Source organism: Panthera tigris, chromosome A1 (assembly GCF_018350195.1).
Source record: "Panthera tigris isolate Pti1 chromosome A1, P.tigris_Pti1_mat1.1, whole genome shotgun sequence".
In the NCBI taxonomy this organism is placed as follows: Eukaryota; Metazoa; Chordata; class Mammalia; order Carnivora; family Felidae; genus Panthera; species Panthera tigris.
The window spans coordinates 36,026,533-36,051,847 of record NC_056660.1 but is presented as its reverse complement, the minus strand read 5'-3'; the positions used below and the strand labels follow the sequence as shown (position 1 = coordinate 36,051,847).

At 39.8% G+C, this 25,315-nt stretch overlaps 1 protein-coding gene and 1 long non-coding RNA gene across 9 annotated transcripts in view; one reads left to right on the top strand and one right to left on the bottom strand.

Moving 5' to 3' along the window:
• The window catches only part of TDRD3 (tudor domain containing 3), a 160,732-nt gene extending 146,940 nt beyond the window's left edge, over nucleotides 1-13,792 (bottom strand). For 6 of the 7 annotated variants that reach the window (XM_042977702.1, XM_042977692.1, XM_042977730.1 and 3 more), the window contains exon 1: nucleotides 13,721-13,792. In XM_042977702.1, the coding sequence (XP_042833636.1) occupies nucleotides 13,721-13,761 (41 nt within the window). In that variant the 5' untranslated portion in view covers nucleotides 13,762-13,792. The remainder of the gene's footprint in view (nucleotides 1-13,720) is intronic. The other variant, XM_042977739.1, reaches the window with a different exon arrangement.
• Nucleotides 13,793-14,727: 935 nt separating this feature from the next.
• Nucleotides 14,728-23,855, top strand: LOC122230983. 2 transcript variants are annotated; one of them, XR_006208051.1, is made up of 3 exons: nucleotides 14,728-15,027; nucleotides 15,310-15,412; nucleotides 23,810-23,855. It is a non-coding gene; the product is annotated as an uncharacterized LOC122230983 (long non-coding RNA). The 2 variants fall into 2 exon arrangements; XR_006208050.1 differs by lacking the exon at nucleotides 23,810-23,855 and adding an exon at nucleotides 20,344-20,700.
• The last annotated feature ends 1,460 nt before the right edge of the window (nucleotides 23,856-25,315 follow it).

Sequence of the window (25,315 nt, the reverse complement as noted above, 5' to 3'; positions counted from 1 at the left end):
CGGCATACAACAAGCAGTGTTCTGAAACACTTTGTGTGTATTAACTCATTAATCCTCATAAGTATACTATGGATTAGGTGCTACAATTGGCACCATTTAAGAGATGAATAAACTGAGGGAGCAAGCAGTTGAATTAATGTACTCAAGGTATTTAATCAGTGGCAGAACCAGGACTGACCCTGGTTCTAGAGAGTTGGACTTCAGAGCCCATGCTTTTAACACAAGCCATATCAGGTATATTTGTGTGTCAACTATACTTCAATTAACAATTAAAATTAATTAAAAAAAAAAGTAGGTATAAATTTAACTGAAAATCAAGAATACAGAGTTTTGTTTTCACAACCACTCTCTTTTCAAAGTAATCACTCATGACAACCCAGTTTTGTGATATAATTCTAATTAACTACTAATTCTAATATGAATTAACTATGTAAAATCATGTAATTTACGGGGGCACCTGGGTGGCTCAGTGGGCTAAGCAGCCGACTTCGGCTCAGGTCAGGATCTCACAGTTCGTGTGTTTGAGTCCTGCACCAGGCCCTGTGCTGACAGCTCAGAGCCTGGAGCCTGCTTCGGATTCTGTGTCTCCCTCTCTCTCTGTTCTCCCCAACTCGCACTCTGTCTCTGTCTCTCTCAAAAATAAATAAAAGTTAAAAAAAATTTAAATCATGTAGTTTACTAATCTCAGTTTCAAACACAAATCAATTCAAGCTTGCAAGCCTATTCCTCTTTCACAATGCTGACATCCTGCTGATTTCTTAGTTCACTCATAGCGGGTACTTAGGCAAAAAAGAAAAAAAAAATGGTGCTGCAGGGCAATACCAGGCAAGCCATAACAGCAAAAAGCAAGCTGAATATAACAAAACATTCAGTCAAACAGCCTATTTTTCCACTTTGAAAATACATGTCTTAGATACATAGAAATCTATAATCATACATCTTTTAAATACACTTTTGCTTAAGGCAGGATAGCATTACCAGTAACGATAAACAATTCAATTTACACATGAAAGTTATTGTGATAAAGTAAAACATTTTAAAAGACCACCAACAGTCCAATTCAATTTTATTTTTCATGAAAACATGTTTAGGCAGGAATAATTCAAACCATGTCAAGCAATGTCAGCCAATATAACAGCCACACAGATAAGTCTCATAACACCAACTATAAACTAATATTACTTCATAACCAAAAGTATAAGAAAGTTAACAAAATGCAGTGGAAAGGTACTTTCTCATAACAAACATGATCACTCTTTAATGTGTCATACTAGGTATCAGCCACATGACTAAACCAAGAAGGCTTGCAATCGCCTTTTATAAGCAAATATAATACATACATACAACCTACTTATTATTATAGAATGATATATAATTAGAGAAAGAGGGCTTTGCAAACCGCAAAGTCCTTTCCACACATTAGATCATCACTAAAAATAAAAAAAAAATAAAGTAGAATATTAGCAAGTAATTAAATCAAATCAAAAGTACAAAATAAAAAGTGCTTCACTTCATTCATTCATACCAAATTCATACAACTTTACCATAATTTGAACAGTATCAGTAAGTGAAAAATTCAAAATGTGTCCAGGTAGAAGGGAACTACTTCAAGTGTGGTCCACTGATCAGTACCAATCTTCAAACTCTTTGTTACTGCTTCATGATGGAATAAGTACAGAAACTGAGGCAAGCCATTTAGAAACTCTAAAAGCAATCTGACATTGCTGCAAGATGTTATACTTCACAAAGGTAGTGATGTGTGAAAAACTGGAAATTTTAAAAATTGGAAGACAGCTTGAGAATCACTGAGCTAGGCCACATTTCCCAGAATCCCTTTTAGGTAGGTGAGATTAAGTTCTTGGAAACCAAGGAAGTGATGTGTGCCACCTTTCCCATCAGGGAACTCATTCTATGGCTCTCAGCTGTCCTTTCCCTTCTGCTAACTAAAACCCTGATGTCGCAGCTACCCTATGTGCATGAAAACAATGACAATACGTACCCTACCTAACTAGTGCTTCTCAAACTCAAATGTACAAAAAAGTCACTAGGAGAACCCTGTTAAAATACAGATGCTGATTCAGTAGGTCTGTGGTAGAGACTGAGACTCTACATTGCTAACAAGGTATCAGGTAATGCTAATGATGCTGGTCTTAGGACCACACTTCGAGTAGCAGGAGTTAGGGGACAACTAAAGTTAGATGGAAAGAACTTGGGTCCATAAATGACAGCACAAAGCAGATTCCCCAACACTGTGGGTTTTTCTGTGATGAGGAAAAAAAAAAAAAAAAAAAGGCTATGTTCTTTAGACCTTTGTAATGTGGGGTCTCTGTATATCAGCCTAACTTTCAACCTAACTAATAGAAAGCAGTTTTGTAAATATTAAGAAGGGTATACCTCAGGCCAGTTTTACATTTTAATTAAAATAATATCAACATAAATGCTTATTCACATAAGTATAAATTGGAAAAAAGTTCAAGGCCTTATTGCCCTTTCAAGACAATCCGACTCTAGAAAGCATGCTATGATTTCTGTCATGTATCATTTAAATATTATTACTCTGTACCCATTAACATTTACACCACTACACTGGACTAACTTTTTCATGATGTCAAAACAAAATCTGAATGTTAACCTCTCATTGTTAAGAAGCTACATCTAATTATATGAAGACATCTTTCAATTGGGAATTATCCCTACAAAAGAAATCTTTTCCTTATAACTGGCAGAAAATTTATTGAGTAAAATGGCAGGTGTCTCTGTATAACAAAGAATAGCTAGATATGTCTACCGACAAAGTTAATATTATTTGGGATCGTTATTTTGCACCAGTAACGATGTAAAACACAGACACAATTTCATGGTATTGTTGCAGCAATCATATTTTTAATATATGTATACGAAATAGTTTCATTTTTTAATGAAATGAAACACCTAATTAACATATGCTTATAAAGACTTCTGACAAATGTGTAATTAACTAAATAAAGGAAAAAAAAGTAAAAACAAAGCACATAACCACAACCAGAAAAAGTGGTCAAAAAATTTATCAGCAGCAACCAAAATAAGGAAAAACAACATCCTGATCTTGTAGAACTTCAGAATGTCCAAAGAGGAATCTGACAGAGCCTGGGTACTAACCTGTACCAAGAAGCATAACTAAGGAAAGAAGTCAAATTAACACAATCCTGGAGAAATCTCACTGTTACAATGTAGAGTGAAACACACTGAGAGATTCAGCAAGCAGCCTGGACAAAAGATCATGGCAAACTCCCAGGAACAGAAGCCTCTGCATACCAACCTAGGCTCTCAGCGCAAGCAAAAAGGGTCAATGGTATGTGCCATTCTGAGTTTGGTAAACTGAGGAAGGCCACTGAGAAGAAGGCCTTCCCCTAACTAGTAACATATAGATGACCTTTTCTGTTGTTCATAATTGAAAGTTAACAAAAGAGCAACCTGTGCTTGGCAGGGTCCTCACGTAAAACCCAGTGGGCTGGAACCTTATGCCAGCTTAATAAACTGGGAAGTGTCCCAGTGTCCACTTCTTTGCCTCATCAAAGGCCACAGAATGAATGATAACCTCCTCTCCTAATGCCTTTCTAACCAGGGACCCCGACATAACAAGCAATTATGAAACATCAAAAGGAAAAGTAAAAATTTGTAGTATCCCATAAAATATCAAAAGTGTAAAGAAATAATTAGAACCTAGGACAAATTTATACTAAAAACAAACTTCTGAAAATAGTTTCTATTAACATTGGTTTGAGAAAGAACATTTCAAACCCCTCCCAAAACAGTTGGTTGCCCCATGCAAGAAATGTTACCAACATATCTGTAAGTGTGTATGTTTGTATTCAGTTAGAAGCAAATATCAATAAATAGAGAAAGCTTTGGGGTGCTAGTGGCTCAGTCGGTTAAGCATCAGACTCTTGATTTCGGCTCAGGTCATGATCTCTTGGTCTGTGGGATTGAGCCCTGCTTGGGGGATTGAGCCCTGCTTGGGGGCTCTGAGCTGACAGCGCAGAGCCTGCTTGGGATTCTCTCTCTCTCCCTCTCTCTGCCCCTCTGCTGCTCCTGTGCTTGCACACACACACACGTGCTCTCTCTCTCTCTCAAAATAAAAGAATAAACATTTTTAAAAATTTTTTTTAAGGTTTATTCATTTTTTGATAGAGAGAGAGCGTGAGTGGGGGAGGAACACAGTGAGAGGGAGACACAGAATCCGAAGCAGAGTCCAGGCTCTGAACTGACAGCCCGACGCGGGGCTCAAACCCGTGGACTGTGAGATCCTGACATGAGCTGAAGTCAGACGTTCAATTGACTGAGCCACCCAGGCGCCCCTAAAACAATAAACATTTTTTAAAAATAGGGAAAGCTTGTATAACAGGTTATTTCCTACATTACTGTAAAAATTACATTTTTTCATAAAACTAGTTTTTAAAATTTCACAACATTCATTTCACAAGTAACAATATTCTCCTCTACGCAAGGCTTGAAAAAGTTTCATATTCCTGGAGAACACAAAAACAGTATGATGAAACATACTGAGACTAAATTACAATGGAATTTGTGGAACATTCATTCCACAAGCATGTACATGCCTACTGTGGACCTTGCACCCCGCTAAATGCCAGAACACCTCAGAGATATGACTTCATCCTCGTCCTACAGGAGCTTACGAAATAAGACATCAATCAAACTATTTTAACTATTTGGAAAAACCAAATATTTACTTATTTCTTTTGATCTAACAATATTAGAATATATTAATGGCAAAAGGAAAAATTATTTCACTAACTTTATCATGATCATCTACCAACTTTCCAGACACTTAAGCTTAAATACATCCCTATTTCTCTTCCAAAACAAAACTTAAACTGAATTATTCTTAAATCCATTATAAACTGTTGGCTTAATTTATTTAAGTTTTTTCCCCATCAATATTTATGCTTAATGTTTCATATTCTGTATTTTTAAAAATTTATTAATTTTCAAACTTCTCAAGGTCCTGCCTAGGAATTTAATAGAATAAAAAATTTTTTTTCTTAATATCTTTCTTCACTTAATATCCATTATAGACTGACTGTCTTCTGAAAAGTTGCAGCTGAATTTTATGAGCATTTTATATTTAGAGGAGTTTTAAGGGGATTTGGGGGGGGGGAATTAAAAAAAAGAAACGTTCAAATATCTGAAGTTTTAAAAAATGTTTTTAAAAACTGCTCTGAGTCTCTAATAATCCAATCCAGTAATCCAATACTGACCTAAGCAAATAACCTTATCACAGAACTCTTAAAGACATATCCATTTTCTCTTTTCAGAAAAGTCACTGATTTCATATTCCCATGCTCCCCCGCCCTGCCCTGCAGCTCCTAAAAAGCTAAGTCTCCTTTAAAATGCTGAAATTCCCAGGTGCCTGAGTGGCTTACTCGGTTGAGCGTCTTTGGCTCAGGTCATGATCTCCTGGTTTGTGGGTTTGAGCCCCCGCGTCAGGCTCTGTGCTGACAGCTCGGAGCCTGGAGCCTGCTTCAGATTCTGTGTCTCCCTCTCTCTCTGCCCCTCCCCTGCTCATGCTCTGTCTCTCAAAAATAAATGAATGTAAAAAAATAAAAAATACATTAAAAAAATTTTAAATGCTGAAATTCCTCAGTGCTTGCACCTAGTCTCTTCTTATTTAAAGTTTGATTTTTAGATCACTGATAGGTGCTAATAGAAATGTAATGCAAGCCACATACGTAATTTTAAATTTTCTGGTAATCACATTTTAAAAAGTAAAGAGAAACATGTGCAATTAATTTAATAACATATTTTAACACAATATAGTGATGGCATTATTTCAATATGCAAACAATATGAAAATGAATGAGAGATATTTATATCCTTTTTTGGTACTAAGTCTTCCAAACCTGGTGTGTATTTTACATTTACATCACATGCAAATTTGGATTAGACATATTTCAAGTATTCAGTAACCACATGTGGCTAATGTCTACCATACTGGACAGTGCAGCCTTAGATGATCTCATCCATGCACTACTTCAGTCATCAGCTATACCCAAATGACTCCATATTTATATCTCTAATCCAGTCTTCTTCCTAGTGCAAGATTAGTATTTCCTAATATCTAACTGACATCTTACTTTAGATGACTCAAAGGCACCTCGTACTCAAATAATGTCCAACTTCAATTCATGATCCACCCCTCAAAAATGTACTCCTTTTCTAAGACTCCCTATCTAGCCATACTGTAATCAGTTTAGGTGTACAAGCCAGAAACCCAGAAATCAACCCCTTGACACCTCCTTCTCTCTCTTTCCCATATATAGATGCGTATATTTAGATGGATATAGTCCATCTAAAAGTTCTGTCCATTTTACCTCTCAAATGCCAATCAAATCAATCTCTGTTCTCCATCGCAATCATCACCACCATTCTACCACTCTACTCAAGCCAAGCTCCGAGCCATTTTCTTCAATGCAAGCATTTCTCAACATCTAACTATGATGTCATCCCTACTTCAACCGTCCCAACCCCTGATAAAACTTTCCAACTGATTTCTACTGCCTCCAGAATGAAAGCAAGGCCTGAGCTACATGACCCAGACCCTAAGTGTCTCCCAGTTCCGCCTCACTATACCACCTCTGTCTTGCCCTCCACTCATCCTGGTCCTTCAGACCTTTGTACTCACCATGTTCCTTACTGCCCTATAAACTCTGCATATGCTGCTTTACCCTTACTTAGTCTATTTAATTCCCACTCATCCTCCAGATCTCAGGGAAGCATTCTCTGACCACCACAAAGACACCAAATTTCCCTTCTATAAGCTCATCTAGAACCATGTCCCTTTTCGTTTCTGTGTACTTTACAGATGCAATGTTTGAATATGTAATTAATGGCTTTCTCCCCTTAAGACCACATCTGATTGAACTAAAGAGTCTGCCACAGCAAGATGTTTAATAATTATTTGTTGAATGAATGTGTTAGTGAATCTGCCTTGTTTTTTCCCTAGACAAAGACTAGACACCATGTGAGATGGCATATATAACATGCACTGCTTATACAGCACTAGTTCTGGAAAGCTTCCCAGACTTCTCAAGCAAAATACCAGTATATGACATGTTTAAATTCTGACCAACTAGTATATCATCACCAAAACAAACAGTGCCTTGTGTACAAGATGCATAAACATTTACTATGTGTATTTCAGTACACACATTACTATATGGGGTTACATATTTCTCTGCATTATTGCAGAGGCTTACTTATTGTTGTAAAGATACCATATCTTCAGCAGCACCATCCTAAGATGAGGGTAGCTATCTGTCTCCACTTTAAAGGCTGTGAAACTGTAATAAGTATAAAAACTGCTCATGCATGCACACAGACTTACACCTATCAAGTCAGGGTGTGAAACCTATAGGGGTTATAGTAATAAGGTACAGGCAGGCTCTGTCCAGTCCTGGAGCATGATGTGGTTCTTTCCTCCTTCTCTATATCACCAGTGTGCTTCCTTTCTGCTCTCAGTATCCTTGATTTGACACCCTTGTTAACATTTTATGTTATCACCACATATTTCTTGCCCCCTCTTCTCTGCTTTTCTTTGTTTTCATTCTATGACCTCATAAAAATGTTTCTCAATTTTTACACAAAAATTTTTGCATTGTTGGGAGTGCAGTCTACTTCTTCTAAAGATCATCTGGAGGCAAAGTCTTCTTCAGCTACTTCCAGAGCCTACATCTTACAAAAAATCACAGTTTCTAAATAGTTGGGACTTAACTGCAACATGGTAAGTCAAAATGCCAATATTCTTCTTTTGTCAAAAGGAGAAAACATAAACCAAGAAAGTTGATATAGTTATATTTTTATGGTTCTTGAAATGTTACTATGTAATTTTTACTTGATTTAGCAAATGCTGCTGTGTGAGAGGAGAAAATTATTTTCAACTTGCTGAGGTAGCAAGTTTCTTTTTATACCCCCTTTATGCTTGAGGCAGTCAAGTCTACAGGCAGTTGAAACTAGATTTATAGGTTATTCACCAAAAAAAAAAAAAAAAAAAAAAAAAAAAAATCACTGCAAACAGCACCTTGAAACCTGAAAACTTGCACAGTTTAACAGAATATCCAGTCATTTTTTTTTAGCACTTTATAGTATCAGAAGCTGCCAGGCAGTGTGTAACATATTTTGAGACAGAAGGTCAACAAGGCTTATTACTGTTGAACTATAATTTCACAAACAAGGTAAACCAAAGAGATAGTTACAAATGCTCATTAAAGAAATGGGAAATGTTTCAAAATAGGAGGTCTCTGATAAGTCCCCTGAAACCAAAATATAAATCAACTGGTTTCTTCTAATGTTCTTGAACATGATCTATTATTGTTTCAGCTAAAAAGTGTGTTCATGGTTCTTATCCTTTCCAAAAGAGTATACCAAGAGTATGTTTATATCAAAGTGGTAATGATAGAATATATTATAATTTTAGATAATAAAATATCCTGCACTTAATGTACAACCTTATAAAGAACTACTAATATCCTTTACAAATGTACTTATGCCTAAGAATTATGTTGGAATATAAGGGAGCAAAATTTCACATACTCTTTGTATAAACTCTTATTGTCTATTACCAACAGTGTAGTACATAAAAGTATAGTTATATTGATGGTACTGCAAAGGTTGCTTTTCTTTTTTTTTTTTCTTTCATTTTTTTATGTTTATTTTTGAGAGAGAGAGAGACAGATGTGAGCGGGGGAGGGGCAGAGAGAGGGAGACACAGAATCTGAGGCAGGCTCCGGGCTTCGAGCTGTCAGCGCAGAGCCTGACATGGGGCTCAGACCCACAAGCCACGAGATCATGACCCGAGCGGAAGTAGGACGCTGAACCGACTGCAGAACCTGGTGCCCCAGGTTGCTTTTCACTTAAAGACTGGGATCAATGACCAGCAGTCTCCTGAGGAAGTGTTGTGTCTCTCAGAAAACAGAAACCATACAAGATAGGTGCAGGGTGGACTACAGGACAGGAATCTGACTTTCTTGGTCATGACCATTAATGTATTTGGAAGGAAGCTTCCACGTGATGGAATGGGAAAAGCAGCTCTCCCTCTGTGGCCAGGCTAAAAGTCAGGAATTACAAATTCCAGCAAAATGTCCTGAAGTACCACTTTGAAATATCATTCTCAAGGCAACATGTGGAATAGGGCAGGCCCCCTTCAAGACAAGACAGCATTCACTTTGTACCCATACTGCCACTGTGCTTCCTAAATAATAAATGGACAGAACTTGTAGATGGACTATATCCATCTAAATATATATCAAAGTTGTTCTTCTTCAGCACTAAATTTTGATAAAGACTGTTACAAGCTATCATCTTTCTTAGGTGTCTCAAGGTGAAAGAAAGGGAGAGGAGTATACACTTGGGCCAGAGGATGGTCAGTGTGGTCGTAGCACCAGTCATCAAAGAGAGAGAATCCAAAAGGGAAGGTGAAATTCAAGGCGAACAAGGTAAGAAGACCTTTGTGTTCATCCTTCTATTTTCCCTCTAACCCTGCCCTCCTCACCAAAACACAAAAACAAAAATCCCAGAGCACAACCTGGTTAAGCCTTGTTATGTTAGAAACCTGGAGTTTCTCAGAAATTATGTTCATAATACAAATGGAAACACACTATTTCTAATGCTACCTTATGGTGTCTTCAACTCCAAACTGCCGAGTAAGGCAAAGACATACAATATGGTGTCTTACTTTTTCAGACCTTATTCTCAGACTTAGAAAAATACACAATTAACCAGATTTTCAGATAACCCTAATCAGCCCTTAGGTGAGCCACCGCAAGATAAAGGTTTCTTTGTTTCCAAAATCACCATTCCTCAGCATAAGCACTTTATCTTTCCCAAAGAAAAAAGTAAATTTACACACTACAAAATGCTTAAATCCAATTTTCTATTTTAAAATGTATCATTTTTTTTTTATCAACAATTTAAATTAGAAGTGGTCACCATGGCTTGATGGAAATGAGTTTTGAATCTTTATTCTGCCCGTTTGGGCTCTATTCTTGGTTCTGCTACTTGTAACTGAGGAAATTTTTGATTCCCATGGTGCTTCAGTTTCTTCATCCGCACCTGAAGACATTAAGCTGTACCATCACTAATTCTATGGAAAATACCTTTTCTTTTTTTTTTCGTTCATTTTTTTAAATGTTTATTTATTTTTGAGAGAGACACAGACAGAGATAGCGACAGCACAAGCAGGGGAGGGGCAGAGAGAGAGGGAGACACAAAAATCAGAAGCAGGCCCCAGGCTCTGAGCTGTCAGCACAAACCCAGGGGCCATGAGATCATGACCTGAAGCCAAAGTCAAAGGCTTAACTGACTGAGCTACCCAGGCGCTCCACCTTTTCAAAAACACAATCACAACTAATTGTGTTCTAACATGTTTCTATTTTTTTAAAGTTTCAAAAGGTTGGGGCACCTTTTGAAAGTCAGTAGGGCATCTTGACTCTTGATTTCAGTTCAGGTCATGATCTCCTGGGTTCCTGAGTTGGAGCCCCAAAATGGGCTCCTTCCTGACACTGTGGAGCCTACTTGGGATACTCTCTCCCACGCCCGCTCGCTCTCTCAAAATAAATAAACTTTAAAATAAATAAAAATTTCAAAAGATTCACATTTCTATAAAAATTTTAAAGATTCAAATGGTTAGTAGAAATATACAAATCCCCCTTAAGGGATTCTCCAAGGAGAAAAACCAAAAAGGTATTAAGTAAATCTGTTATCTAGACAAATTAAGTAAAATCTCCTCTCATACTGAAGTCTATTCCACACATAACTAAGTACCACAAAAGATCAATGTACTATTTAGTGCATTATTTAAACATAATCACCATACTGTGTAAGTCCCTGAAAGTTTTAAAGTTCAAATCAGCAAAACCTGATGTTTTCTATGCTACTCATCACTAAAGAAAAAAATTATTGTAAAGTCTGCCAGGGTGGCTACTGTTGGAGTTATATTTTAAAATATTGATTTTGTGGGGGTTCTAATGAAGATTAAGGACTTAGGAGGGGGGAAAAATACTCAGAAAATAACAAACTGGAATAATAGATTAGAAACCTAAGCTTTTTTGGCATAAGATATTACCCTAACCTATTGTTTTAGGTGAAGATAATAGAAAGGATTTAATAGTTTAGGTTAGCATCTATTTCTTTTTAAGTCCTACAAGTCATTAAGTGAATAGATTAAGTACTAAGAAAAATGGTTTTGTCAGTGACAATAACAGAGAATCTCAAGAGTTAGAGGAAACTGAGAATATCAGAACTGGAATGAACTGGTCAGAGGTACTCTTTGGTCATCAATTCTCCTTCTAGTACTCTTCTCTGCCTAAACATTTGAAATTCTGTATTTTAACACAGTAAGTCTGTACTTAAATGTAAGATCTATACAGGCCACCTGAACGCCTAGGAGATCCTTTTGTTTGGCACAAATCTAACCCATTCAAGACCCATTAGGAATTACATGTAACTCCAAAATTCCTAGAAAAACAGCCTTATTAGACCCATGGCTTACTATTGCCTTCATTAGTCACTGCCTTACAAAAGCAACAGAAATCTGGTGGAAAAAGAAACATGTTAAACAGACAATTTGTGATATAAAGTAACAAATGTTACAATATAACATTCCTTTAGCTTTATAACAAAGGGAGGCACTCTAAGATTGGGTGGAAACCCCTGCTAGCAGTCTGATTGGCAGGGTCTGAATTCTAATTGGCAGGGGCATCCCAAGGTCAATTGTATGAGACTTTACTGAAAACCTACACTGTAGTGGCTCCCTGGCACCAAAAATACACAGAAAAATCAGTTATAGTTCCCCACCCTTAAGGAGTTTAGGGTCCAAAACCAAAAAAGAACAATTTAGTATGTGTTTGGAACCAAAATATCAGACTAGCCTTTCTAAAGGAGGTGGGGTCATGTTGGAAAGAAGTAAAAGACCAAGTTTCTACCTGAAGTTGTATCACTAGGTTGAAGAACTAAGGCTCAATCTAACGAAGCATGGGAAAAAACTGAAATAGAAGAGTGATCCAAGGAGGCGCCTCAGTGGCTCTGGCAATTAAGCATCCAACTTCACCTCAGCTCATGATTCCTGAGATTGGGCCCTAAATTCAGCCCTGTGCGGACAGCTTGGAGCCTGCTTGGGATTCTCTCTCTCTGCCCCTCCCGTGCTTACGTGCTTGCTCTCTCTCTGAATAAAGAAACTTTAATAATAATAACAATAATAATAATAATAATAAAACGAAGAGTGACCCAAGAATCTTCAATACGTCCTTTGAGGTAAAGAAACTGAAGGTAGAAATTCCAGAACAAAAGTAAAACTGGGTAAGGTTAGCTTTTAACTCCACAGTCTGTTATGCTAATGGTGTTCACGGAAAAACTATAGGAACAAGGCATAACAGTGGGAAGGACCAGCCCCCCTGTGCTCACCTTTCAGCTCCACCACTTTCTAGATACGTAAAGTTACTTTTAACAGTTCTGTGCTAGTCTTCTAACTTGAACAGCCAGGAGCCCCCTCTCTTCAAAATACAGGTGTTAAATCTGGCCCAACCTTTCGGGTCTTAAGCCTCACTGCACACCCTCCTACTTCCACGAACCACAAGGATCTAGTGTCAGTTCTGCAAACCAATAAGCGCTTCCCTACTTCTGTGTTGCGTCTCCAGTGGCTCTGCCTAGAAAGCCCTTTCCTCGCCGTCTTTCAAAACCCACTTCTCTAGGAAGTGAGCTCTCCTTCCCCTCTAATTCCATAGCACATTTGCCTGCCCCTCTGTACAGTTTGCCACTGTCTCCGTTTTTGTGTTCGTTCTTTGGATGCCTCCCTCTCTGCTCTTTTCCCTAAGATAGTGAACTGCCAGAGAGCAGGGACAAATCTTTTTCATCCTTCCTACCCCTCCTCTCTGTGCCTATGAAGGCCTGGAAAAGCGTTACTAAATTAAACAATGTTAACAACTGCAATGACCTCAGTTTCAGAAACGGCTTAATTTCGCATAATTTTTTCTTGCTCTCAGATGTTAAAATCTTGACGTGAAACGTGTTTAAAAATCAGAACACTGCCATAGCTTCAAGAAAAGTTCTACGGAGCACCCACACGAGTTGACAATGAGGTCATTCCTAGCTTCAGAAGTTGTGAGTGTGCCACGGAGGGCAGCTTCACACCGGTCCGTACACTACTCCGAAATTACGGAAAAGAAGCGGCGGCCCAGGCAGCCGCACAGGCTTTGCTTGGGTCGACCCTCAACTTCCCGCGGGCCCGCGGGCCCGCGGGCTCCGGCCGCGCTCGCCCCTCTCCGCCGCACACGGTTCTCCAGCCCTCGCCTCCCCTCGTCCCGCCGCAGCAACACCGCCCGGAACGGCGCGCACGGCGCGGCAGGTCCTATCGGGCGGATCCGCTCGGGCCTGGGCCGCCAGCCGCCCTGCCTGCTCTGCCAGCGGCCCCCCGGCCTCTCCCCGGCCCGCCGCCCGCCGCCCGGGGCCCAGGCCGCGCCGCCGCCGCCGCCGCCCCGAGGGGAGCTGGGGGACTCGCTCGGCTCCGCGTGGCGCCGGGGGCGGAGCCGGCCCGGAGGGCCGGAGAGAGGCCGGGGGCAGGCGGCGGCCTCCGCCTACCCCGACACGTACCCACCGCCCCCAACCCCAACCCTCCTCGGGGCCCCGGCCCGCGCCCGCGGCCGGGCCGCCGGCGGGACTTGCCACTTACCAACCCGCCTGGGACAACGCCGCGCCGGGGACCTCAGACATGGTAGCTGCTTAGGTCGGGGGTGGGGGTGGGGGGCTGGGGGTGGGGGTGGGGGGGGTAGGCCTCCTACTTGAGACCAAAAAAAAAAAAAAAAAAAAAAAAAAAACCGAAAGAAAAGAAAAGAAAAAAAAAAACTCCTCTGGTCGGCTCTGCAACTGGGCATGCTCAGTGCGGCCGGCGCTTCCGCGTGCGGGTTCCACTCGCCGCGTTTTCCGAGCGGCCGCAGGGGCAGGCCTGGCGTGGAGCTTGGTAGTTGCAGCCCGCCGGAGGCCTTGTTCCCCCCCCCCCCCCCCCTGCCCCGCCACCCCCCGCTACGGACCGTCTGGGGCCTGGAGTTCGCTGGCCAGTTTGTGAAGAAGGACCACGAGACTTTGCCTCTCCACCGAAAGCTGATCATTTTTTGTTTTGGGTCACTTTTCTGAGTTGTACACCTTGGAAACTAATGGGGACGTTTTTTCTAGAGCAGAAAGTAACGTCCGCATTTCTAGCGCCTACAGGCGGTCATTTCATAGAAACCAGGATATGCTAGGGTTGAGGGATGGGTCGGTTGCGAGGAAGTGTTTAGTTTCGGGGTAGTAAAACTCAAAGGAATGGTAACCCCAGTCACCCTGCACAAGAGAAAAGTTTACTTTTTTTTTTTAAGTACTCGGTCCATTCACCCCGCTTTTCCATCTGCCCCGACGCAAAGAATGAAGTCGCATTTTTTCGAGTCCCCACAGGCAAATCAGTTTGTAGAGATTGTACCACAATGAAAGCGGTCAACCCAGGAAAACCTCCACTTAAGGGACATGAGTAAATCGGGCAGTTGTGTGTTTGTTTTCTCTGTCGCTCTGCCACTGGACCCGTCCAAAGTCCCAGCGCAGCCCTGTGACGTTAGCACGAAGACAGCCAGGCCCGGCTCCCACAGCTTCGCTGGTGTCCTTCTCCGGCTTTCAGGAGCGATGAAGCACAGGGGCGGGTCCCCGAGTAAGCATGCGCGGCGGCGTGGCGGAACGGCGCGCTGGGCGCGCCAGCGCGATTGGACGGCTGAGACTTACGACAGCCAATCGGGGAAGAGCAGGTGGAAGAGGCCGCGGGCAGGGGAGACGCTCCCTAAAAGTTTGCTCCGCCCTCTCTGGTTTTCCACCTCAGTGAGTACTCGAGATAAAGACGCTTCTGTGTGGTTCCAGCCCCAACTGTCAAGTCTCGGGGAGAAACCGAGAACTTAAGCCGTATCATCGCGGCTGCCTCATTTGAAACCATCATCACAAAGACAGACTGCGGAACTGGTCAGAGAAGCTCCTGGGACTGGGGAGGAAATTGACAGTTACAGAAGGAAGGAAATAATTGCTGTGGGCGGAGCTAAAACTCAATACAAATTTTTCTCCTTCTAATTGGGATACATACTCTGGGCTTCCCAACTCATAGTTTTAAAATCTCGATGCCTTTCTTAACTCTAATGCTATCGAAATGTGTTTTCAAGCACATTGCTTAGAAACTAATTTTAATGAAACATATTTCCAAGTATTTAGAATCAGAAATAATTTCATCCTATTCTCTGCAATTTACAGTAGCATACGGTGTTTAGGCCATACACTTGGCTACAAGTATATTTCAGTTTATTGGCACCAGTCATCATATACAGGAGTCAGGAAAAGATTTACCATTCTGAAGGTAAATAGATGGCTCAAATTGCTAATATTTTTTATTGGTTGTTAAATAGAATCCACTCTTACCGATTATTTACATTTTGCAATTAGTTTAACTTGTTAACTATGAAAATGATATGCTGTCCTAGTATCAGAATTACTCACTTCTTAACTGTGAGTCCTTTATACATTTGTTTTCATGGTACAGTGAATTTACCATTGCAAAGCACTTACAATAACTTTAATAATATGCTCCACGAAACACTGTATTCCCTTACTTTAAGACATATTTTAAAGAATGAGTTGAGGATAACCACTAGAAAAATTGGGGACAATATTAGCATCAAAAACAATGACAATAATTTATTGAATTAAAAAAATAAGTAAAATGCATGCTTTTAGAGTGGCACTAAAAATAACAAACAGCAACTGCCTGGCTCGGTTTCATATGAATATTACAGCAAAAGTCTATAATGATTGGGGGGGGGGATTCCACTTTTCTTTAAAAACATCATCCTGGGGGTATCTGGGTGGCTCAGTCGATTAAGTGTCCAACTCTTGATTTTGGCTCTGGTCATGATCTCACGGTTCATGAAGTTTAAACCCCGTATAACAGGCTCTGCACTGACAGTGGGGAGCCTGCTTGGGATTCCCCCTCTCCCCTCTCTGCTCCTCCCCTGTGCTCTCTCTCACTCTTTATCTCTCTAAATAAATAAATAAACATTTTTTTTTTTTTTGAAAAGGGGGTACCTGGGTGGCTCAGTTGGTTAAACATCCCACTCTTGATTTCAGCAAGGGTCATGATCTCACTGCTCGTGAGTTCAAGCCCCTAGTAGGGCTCTGTGCTGACATCACAGAGCTTGCTTGGGATTGTCTCTCTCCCTCTCTCTCTGCCCCTCCTCTGCTCTCTCTCTCTCTCTCTCTCTCAAAAATAAATAAACTTTAAGGGGAAAAAAGTACAATTGAGATGCTTCACACCCACTAGGATGGCTATACTTGAAAATATGGATGATAACAAGTGTTGATGAGGATGTGAAGAAATTGGAATCTTCATACATGGTTGGTAGGAATGTGAAATTGTGCAACTATTTTGGAAACTGTCAGTTTTTAAAAAAGTTAAACATAGAGTTTCCATATGAGTCTGCATTTCTACTCCTAGGTATATATATATCCAAGAGAAATAAAAACTAATGTCCACACAAAAACTTGTACTTGATGTTCATATTAGCATCATTCATTATAGCCAATGATGTTTGGAAACAATCCAAAATGTCCATGAACTGATGAATAGACAAACAAAAGGACTGGGATTCCACAAACTAAAGAAAAGGGAATTTGCTGTTACCCCATTAGGCATTATTCTAGGAGATATGATTTAGGAGATGAATTTTTAAGAGGAAGAGTAAAATAGTTGACCTCTAGAAATTAACTTCTAGAATTCTGTGATTCTAAACCATGCAGATGAACCCCATTTGTTTTAAAGTTTCTTAACTAGTAAATACAAGCAATAGGGTGTGGCCATCAGGACAAATGGGGTCATGCCATGACAACAGACAACCACAGAATGTTAGTGGCTTTTAATTCAAAGTGTTTATTTTTATAAAGAAAGACAAGAAAAAAAATTTCTGTCCAAAGTGGGTGTTTGGAGGGTGGGGAGGAAGGCCTCTGATCATCATGGTCATCCACACTCCTTTTTTAAAAAAACGTTTCATTTTGAGAGATACAGCGTGACTGAGGGAGATGTAGGAAGAAGGGGGGAAGAAGATCTGAAGCAGGCTCCACCCTGACAGCAGAGAGCCCGGTGCGGAGCTCAAACCCACAGAACCATGAGATCATGACTTGAGCCGAAGTCAGTACCTCAACCGGCTGAGTCAACCAGGTGCCCCCTCACTCCAGAATCTTGACAGAGCATTAACCAGTAACATTGCTGGTCAAAGCAGTAGAGGGTAAAAAAGACTCTGGAGAACCTCACACTGGAAATTAATGCCCTGCCAGGACTGGACATACAACAACACAGAAAGTCAATCACCAGGTGCCAGAAGGTAGAGAACCATAAATATTCAATGAGCACGATTAATGCTTATGGGAGCCAATAAGGTACCAGTATTATTTGTAATAACAAAACCCTGAAGGTAACTAAAATGTCCAACAATGAGGGAATATTTAAATAAGTTATAATAGGGACCATGTAGACTTTACCAAAAAATGAAGTAGATCACTATGTACTAAGATATATTAGTCAGATATGTATGTAGAGTAAGAATATAAGTACTGCAAGTCATTAAGAAAAAGGTTTAAAAAAGATTTAAAAAAATAACAATAAAAAGAAACAGGTAAAAATCCCATTAGAAAACTGTGCAAAGTGTATGAATAGGCAATATGCAAAAATAAAATCTAAGTAATAAATATGTGAAAAGTTTAACCATATCAATAACCACAATATTGGTTTCAGGTGTGCAACATAGTGATTAAAGCAATGGGCTATCAATAAAATTCCACTTTTCATCTGACCCAGTAACAAAACTAGTAAAGAATATCAAATGTTGACAACGATACAGGGAAATGATTCCTAATACACTCCTCATAAGAGTAAAGTTGATACAACCACTTTGGAGAGTGATTTGGCAATATCTAACAAAACTGAAAAATGTGCATACCTTATGGTTGCACATTTTCACTTTTACATACTTATTCCAGAGAAAGATATTCGCTGACACATTGCTTTCAAATAGAAGAATGAAAACAACGCCAATGTTCAGTTGAGGATAAATGGGTTAAAAAAAAAAAAGGTGGTATGCTCATAAAATAAAATGCTCTATGCCAGTTTAAAGGAATACCCTAGACCTCTATGTAAATTTGGGTAGATCTCAACGACATAAAACCAGGTTAAAAAACAAAACAAAGCAGTTTAGCAGCTTTATAAACATAAACAGTATTACATTATGTGAAATTTTAAAAGCACATACTAAAATATATATACCAACAGAGGTCTCCACAATGATGGAAATACTCTATGTCTCCACCGTCCAATATGGGAATAGGAGCCATTCGCCACATGTGGCTACATGTGCACTTGGAATAAGGCTAGTGAGGACAGGCAGCGCCAGTGGCAGTAAAATGACTGTTCCAGAATCTTACCAGGCAGCCCTCCGGGTCTTTCTCGGGGCCAGCAGGCAACAGTTACTTCCCCGTGCCTCCTGCCCCGCTGCCAGGGCCGACCATGGGGCTGGTGAAGAGCCCGGATGGGAAGGGCATAAATTCTCCTGCTACTACACCCAGCCACACTGCCTGTCCCCAGTGCAACTGCTGTGCAGACTAAGTGCAGTAGCCGGACTCCTTTTTCAACCGTCCAGTCCAGATGTGTTGTCCTTCCTGCAACAAGATGATTAAGACTCAGCTGTCCTATCAGCCGGCGCCCTCACCCGGCTGTTTTGGGGAGCCTGTGCCTGCTGGGGTGCATAGCTGGCTGCTTGCTGCTTCATCCCTTTTTGTCTGGATGCACTTGTGGACCACGACTGTCCCAACTGCAAAGCTCTTCTAGGCACCTACTAAAAGCATTTACATAGCAGGCTGCCAGACCTGAAGGGAGCCACGTGCTGCAGGAAGTGCTCTCCAACTCTTACCCAGTCCAGCCCCAGGGATGGGGGTTTCATCTTGGGGGCCTCATCGCTCTAAGGGCTTCACCTTCATGTCTTCTTTTGGGGCAAAAATATCGCAAAAGTAACACACCTCCAAAAGCCCAGAGATTGCTGCTTGGAGTCGTGCACAGGACATGCAAAGACAGTCACCTCTAGTGTTGGTTCAAGGGTTTCCCACCTACCGTGACCCCAAGTCACCCCATCTAACTGTGACCAATGCCCCGTCTGAATATCTTCTGGTAATTTGCCATTGGCCGGCTTCTTTTCTTGCCTCCGTGGGCCTTTCTGGGGGCCGTCTCAAGCTGAGAGGCCACAGTTTGCCTTAATTTTGAGACTGTTCTGGCCCAAATACAGCAGGCCCAGCTTTTAGTGCCTGCCATCATGTTCATCTGTTCCCACTTCTGATGATAGAAATCTTGCCTTATAAACTAAGGGCCTGGCTCTCAGAGTCTGTAACTGTGTGCTTTCATTAGCACACAAATTCACTTTAATTTCTTCATTCCTTTTTAAGTACAAGGAGGAGCTATCCACACCCACAAGACACACACGCATGAGGTCATAAATGCATGCTGGATACAAGTGTAGGGCTGGATCTTGTCATGTATCTGCCTTCCCTCAGCTCTTTTTACCAGATCCTCAGCCACTTTACATGAAGAGCCTTTTTCTTATAGAGGAATTGTTTGAATTAACCATTTTATAACCCCCTTTTGGTCTTAAACACCTTCGAACATAATTTTGAAAGGAGACATTTATAGAACCATTTTTCTTGACCATATGACTGCTATCATTTTCCCATTTGCCAGTGCGCTCTCTTTTTGTTGTTGTTCTTAACAGAAAAAGTAATGGATAATCTTATCCACTGCCTCTGTGTGAGTTCTGTGTGGTTCTTAAAAGTCCCTATAATGAGGGGTGCCTGAGTGGCTCAGTCGGTTAAGGGTCCTACTTTGGCTCAAGTCATGATCTCACAGTTCGTGGGTTCAAGCCCCACGGCTGGCTCCGTGCTGACAGTTCAGAGCCCGGAGCCTGCTTCTGATTCTGTGTCTCCCTCTCTCTCTCTGCCCCTCCCCTGCTCACACTCTGTCTCTGTCTCTCTGTCTCTCTCTCTCTCTCTCTCAGAAATAAACAAGCATTTTTTAAAAAAATTATTTTTTAAATCTCTATAATGGAACTGTTAAAGTGAGACTCCCTTTTGGGTTCCCAGTGGTGAGTTTAGAAAGACAAAGGAAAGCACAGTTTGAGCACATCCTGGTCCATGGTGCTGGAAAGCTTGGAGACCTGACTGTTTCAAAGGAATCTCATTTCTGATTTTATTTTTCAGAAATACAGTTTGTTGCAGAACATCAGAAGACATGATTTCTATGACTCAATCAGCAATCCAGAGTTCTCGATTAGCTTGTATTTCATCTTTAAAATCAAGATAAGCTGGGCTTGACTTTCAAAAGTCCCCATTTTGATACTAAATAGGCACAGGGAATGCACGTGAATAACATTATGTAGAATCAAACTAGACCTTGAACAAAAATTGGTATATTGGCTGACAATTATAGTTGTAACCATTGATTCGGCTTATTCATGATGTTTTGAAAGTTCCAGTAATTATCTTTGCAATGGATATGGATACTACATAGTACTTTGGTGTTAATCTGCTTTTTAAAAAATAAAGTCTTTTTGTTCATTTGGTGAACTATTTATTAAAAAAAAGAATATGGCTAGTGCCAATGGTGAAACTGATTTTTTACACTTTATTTTAATAAATTTAAATCAGTGGCTACATACTGGACAGCACAGATTTATTTATGTCTGGATGTGTAGATGCATACACATGTATGTAGAAGAATGAAAACTGATTTGAGGACATACGACAAACTCAGAATACTGGTGGGGTATAAGGGTAGTTGCCAAAGAGGATTTTTTTCTTCATTGGTTAAATTTATTTCTTTAAAAAAAGAATAGGAGCAATTATGACAATCTATTAGTTACTGTTCCTTGAGTAGTAAGAATATGGATGGTTTTATATTATTACTTATACTTATTGCTACATTTTAAATACCTCAAAAAGGCAAGTTGCAACACCTTTATTACATGATACTTTATAACAATAACATTAATATACTTTTATTTTAGTATACTGTTCTGTTATATCATCAACATAATCAAAATATAAGTAGTATGAGAAAAAATAAGGAAGAAAAAAAAAGGAGAGGAGGGCAAAAAAACAAACAAAAAAACCCCACCAGACTGTAATAGTGACCCTCAGAAATTTGAAAGACACATGTACAAGAACATTTAGACTTGTTGTCAGTCTCAGAGGGTAGTTCTAAGGACTATAGAGAAGACTTCATCTTAATATAATAAAAAAATCTTAACCTAGAGGCAGTCCAACAAGGAAAACAGGCAACCTCAGAACAGTGGGAGTTCCCCGGTGATGGAGGTGCTAAGTCTCCATTAGATGAATGTTACAAAAAGGAATCCAAGTGGTTAGATGGGTTCAGTGGCTTATCAAAGGATTTTCTAAGGAACCCTAGTGGCTCTCCATGGTGCCTCAAGAACCACAGTAGGGGACAAGGAGAAGGGTCAGGAAGCTGGAGTCAAGGCCTCCAAGCCCACTCAAAGCTGAACAGCACTATTTTAACTTGCTTTACACACTGCATTTTGATGACAGATTTAATTTGAATGAAGCAGTCAGCAAATAAAAAGAAGTTTTGAGAACCATGAGGCTACATGAATAAACCAGTTATTGATTCAACAGGGATGTATTAAACCCACACTAGGAGCCAATCATTGTGCGAGGCACTGCAGGTAATATCTGCAGTCATGATCCCGGCCTTTGAAGTTTATAGTCTGAGGATAAAAACATTAAGTTATGTATACACAGTTAATTAGTTCCAATTGTGAGTGCCATGAAGGTGCAATCAAAGCTGCAAACTTACGTATAATATTAGAATTCGTATTTTTATTATTAAAATGACTAATTATAAACTAAACTTGATTTTGTGCTATGTATATGTGTGTGCTTGCATTAGACTATTTATTCAAATATTATTTTAACAAAATGTATTTACTTAGGGGCTAGGCATGGGTAGGCAGCTGTGAGTAAGACCAATGGAGTCCTTGTCCTCATAGAGATTCCATTCTAGCTGTTTAGGGAAGAAACCATGAATTTTATTTAATGCATTAAATTTCAGAAATTATCACTGTAGGTTTTGTCAGTTACTACAAAATACAACAAAATATGAGCATAACTGAACATAAATACAGGAAGATGAGTTATAAGTGAAGAAAAAGATTGAGAGGACATACACATAAATGTTACTAATATAGATATCTGGGTGGTCATAGAAGAAGCATGATTTTATGCCCTTAAATGTATGTGTATTTTCCAAAACTAGCAGGTACTATTTTTACAAAAACATATACAGGTCTGATGAGAATATGGCAGAGTGAATTATTGTGGCATCTTTTATTCTCTGAAATCTTAGTGTTTCACATCTATGTGCAGTATGGTTGGTAGTTGTAACAACTTGAAGAGTCTTCTGCCCTTGTTGATTTTATCATCTAATATACTGCAACACTTCTCATGATATGTACTTCAGGATTCTGTTTATATTATTTCTCTTTGTTGTTTGAATTACATTCATATATTCGAAATATCATTTCTTATATCTTGCTTTACCTGACCTAAGTATCCTACATACCCTTTTCAATTAATCATTTTTTATAAGTAACTGAGTACTTCAAATGTCTTTGAGATTTCAACTAAACATTTCCAAATCTACATGAAGTAGTTTTGATATTCCCACTGAAAGTATGGTAGATATAGGAGATGTTGTTTCAGGCCTCTTCAATCTCAGCAACAGCTGACTTAAGTGAGCAATGTTTTTCAAATAGAATGAATAAAGATACAGGGGGTCCTATAGAACCCAGGAGCACAAAAGTGGTGAACCTTAGGAAGAATAGGAAGTAATAGCTGAAAGCCACCAGACTCCCAGGCAAGATTCCATCTCTACTCTCTTTTGTTCCCTACTCTCCTTTGCTTTCTTCTTTCTCTTTACTTTCTAATTTGTATGACAGTGTGTGTGTTTAGGTCATGAGTTTATGTATCTTGGTCCCATCCCCCAGAGAGACCATCTCACATTCTTGATCCCAAACAGAAATTTCAGAGAAGGCATCTGGCATGGCATGGGTAAAGAGCTCAGCATGGGGTTCAATCAGTATGGTCAGAGGATGGGATCACGTTTGACACAGAGGCTGCCACATGAGAAAAAGCTGGCAATTGAGGCACTTACCTGAGCAGACACCCCAAAAGCTATCTACCATAGTTGTATTCCTACTAAATGCTTGTAAAGTAAAATTTTAAGAACATATGATTTAAAAGAATGCTAGTTGCACCCACTTATAAAATCAATCATCACAAGTTAATGTATCTTCTGTATATATTCCAATTTTACCATAATCATTTGAATTCAAATAAAAATCATGGACAGTCACTTTCCAACAACTTTACAACATAGGCCACTTCATAAGTATGTACAAGAGGAATTGGCCCCTTTTGTTTTCTTCATGGTACAAAGTTAGGCTGCATATCTTTTCGTTATTTCATTCAATATACTTCAAGTACTACATTCTGTCATATTCCTTAAAGCCATTAAACTTGCCTTTTATGCTGTTTTGGGCAAAGACCATATGTATTTGGTGTCCACACATGATCTAAAACAGTGCACAGGATGGTCTGTTTTTAAAGTTGTTTTTTGTTTTTTGTTTGCTTGTTTTTTTTTTTTTTTCAGAGAAAGAGAAATAGAGCATGTACATGTGAGCTGGAGAGAGACAGACAGAGAGAGAGGATCCCAAGCAGGCTCCACGCTGTCAGCACAGAGCCCAACTCAGGGCTCAATGCCAGGAACCATGACATCATGACCTGAGCCAAAATCAAGAGTAGGTCACTTACCCGACTGAGGTGTCCAGACACCCCAAGAATGATCTGTTTTTAAAGAGATGTGGAAATTACCCGCAAAGATCTTTGTAGACTTTTGTTGTAATATTCATACTTAATGAAATTTGCTAAGATTCTTTCCCATACTTTCTCACCGTTCACAAAATTACCATATAAATATTTTACAAATCATTTATCCTCTTCGAAGCTCGCCGCTAATACCCGACCTAACATGCAGCTCTGTCTTCATAGTCTCTCCAGAGTTCAATCATTGTCATTTGTCCCTGCTCTCTGGTACTCATGCCACTTTTCAGCACACTGATAAGACTTATCGAAACTAATTGGAATTAATTTTGGAACTAACATTTCACAAGAAGGCACATGAAAGAACACATGAATATGCTTTATTCCTCACCTTGTTTCCAACTAATGTTAACTCCTCGCTTTAGAGTGCTCAGTTAGGTAAGAAAATTCAGTGTAAAATGGATGCTGGCTATATTTCTTTATGGGTATTTCTTCCACTATCCATATCTCTTGCATTATTGGGAAGTTTTGACCAAAATATATCCACATATGTATTATCAAAAGAAAAAAATATGTATCCAAATATATGTATGTATTTATTTAGTGAGTTCATCCTGACAAGTAATTTTCAGTCAGATTTATAAACGGAAGAGCTAAGATCCCCAAGTGTTTTGACTCCACAACACACACACACTTAGCTCCGACACTCGTGAGTAACCGGAAAATAGTGGGGTCCTTGATGAGGAGAAGAGGATGAAATGAATGTGCCGATTTGGGGCATGTTGAAGCAGAAGTGACAAACTATGCCAAGTATCCAGTCGAAATGTGGGCTATAAACAGATGAAGGGCAGATTTGGAGGTGCTGATTTTAGAGTCATCTTCTTAAAGAACTTGTTGAAGCCTTACAAACAGGTTGTGAGGAGTAACGTAAATGCTGAGGAGAGGCTCAATTCTCAAGCCTAAGGCACAACCACAGTAAACAGTAGGGAGAAGGAAGAAGGAGCCAAGAAGTACAGAAGCTCTACTCAGGTTGCTGGAAGAACTGCTATGGCTGAAGGACAGATAATGTGGATGGATTATTAAACCAAATACACTGAATTAAGTTAAAATATATTTGCTTGACAAGCCGTAAGCCAACACCTTAATAAAACAACTATATATGGCCCCCTTCCTCAGCTCATCCTGTACATTGATATTCACATATCTTCATTTTTATTATCATCACAACAAAATTTGTTGAATGTGCAAGGTATTTCCTTAAATGCAAATGAGGAAACAGGACTATGGTTGTAAAATAACCCTTCCAAGATAGCTGTGCCATTGAATGACAAATCTG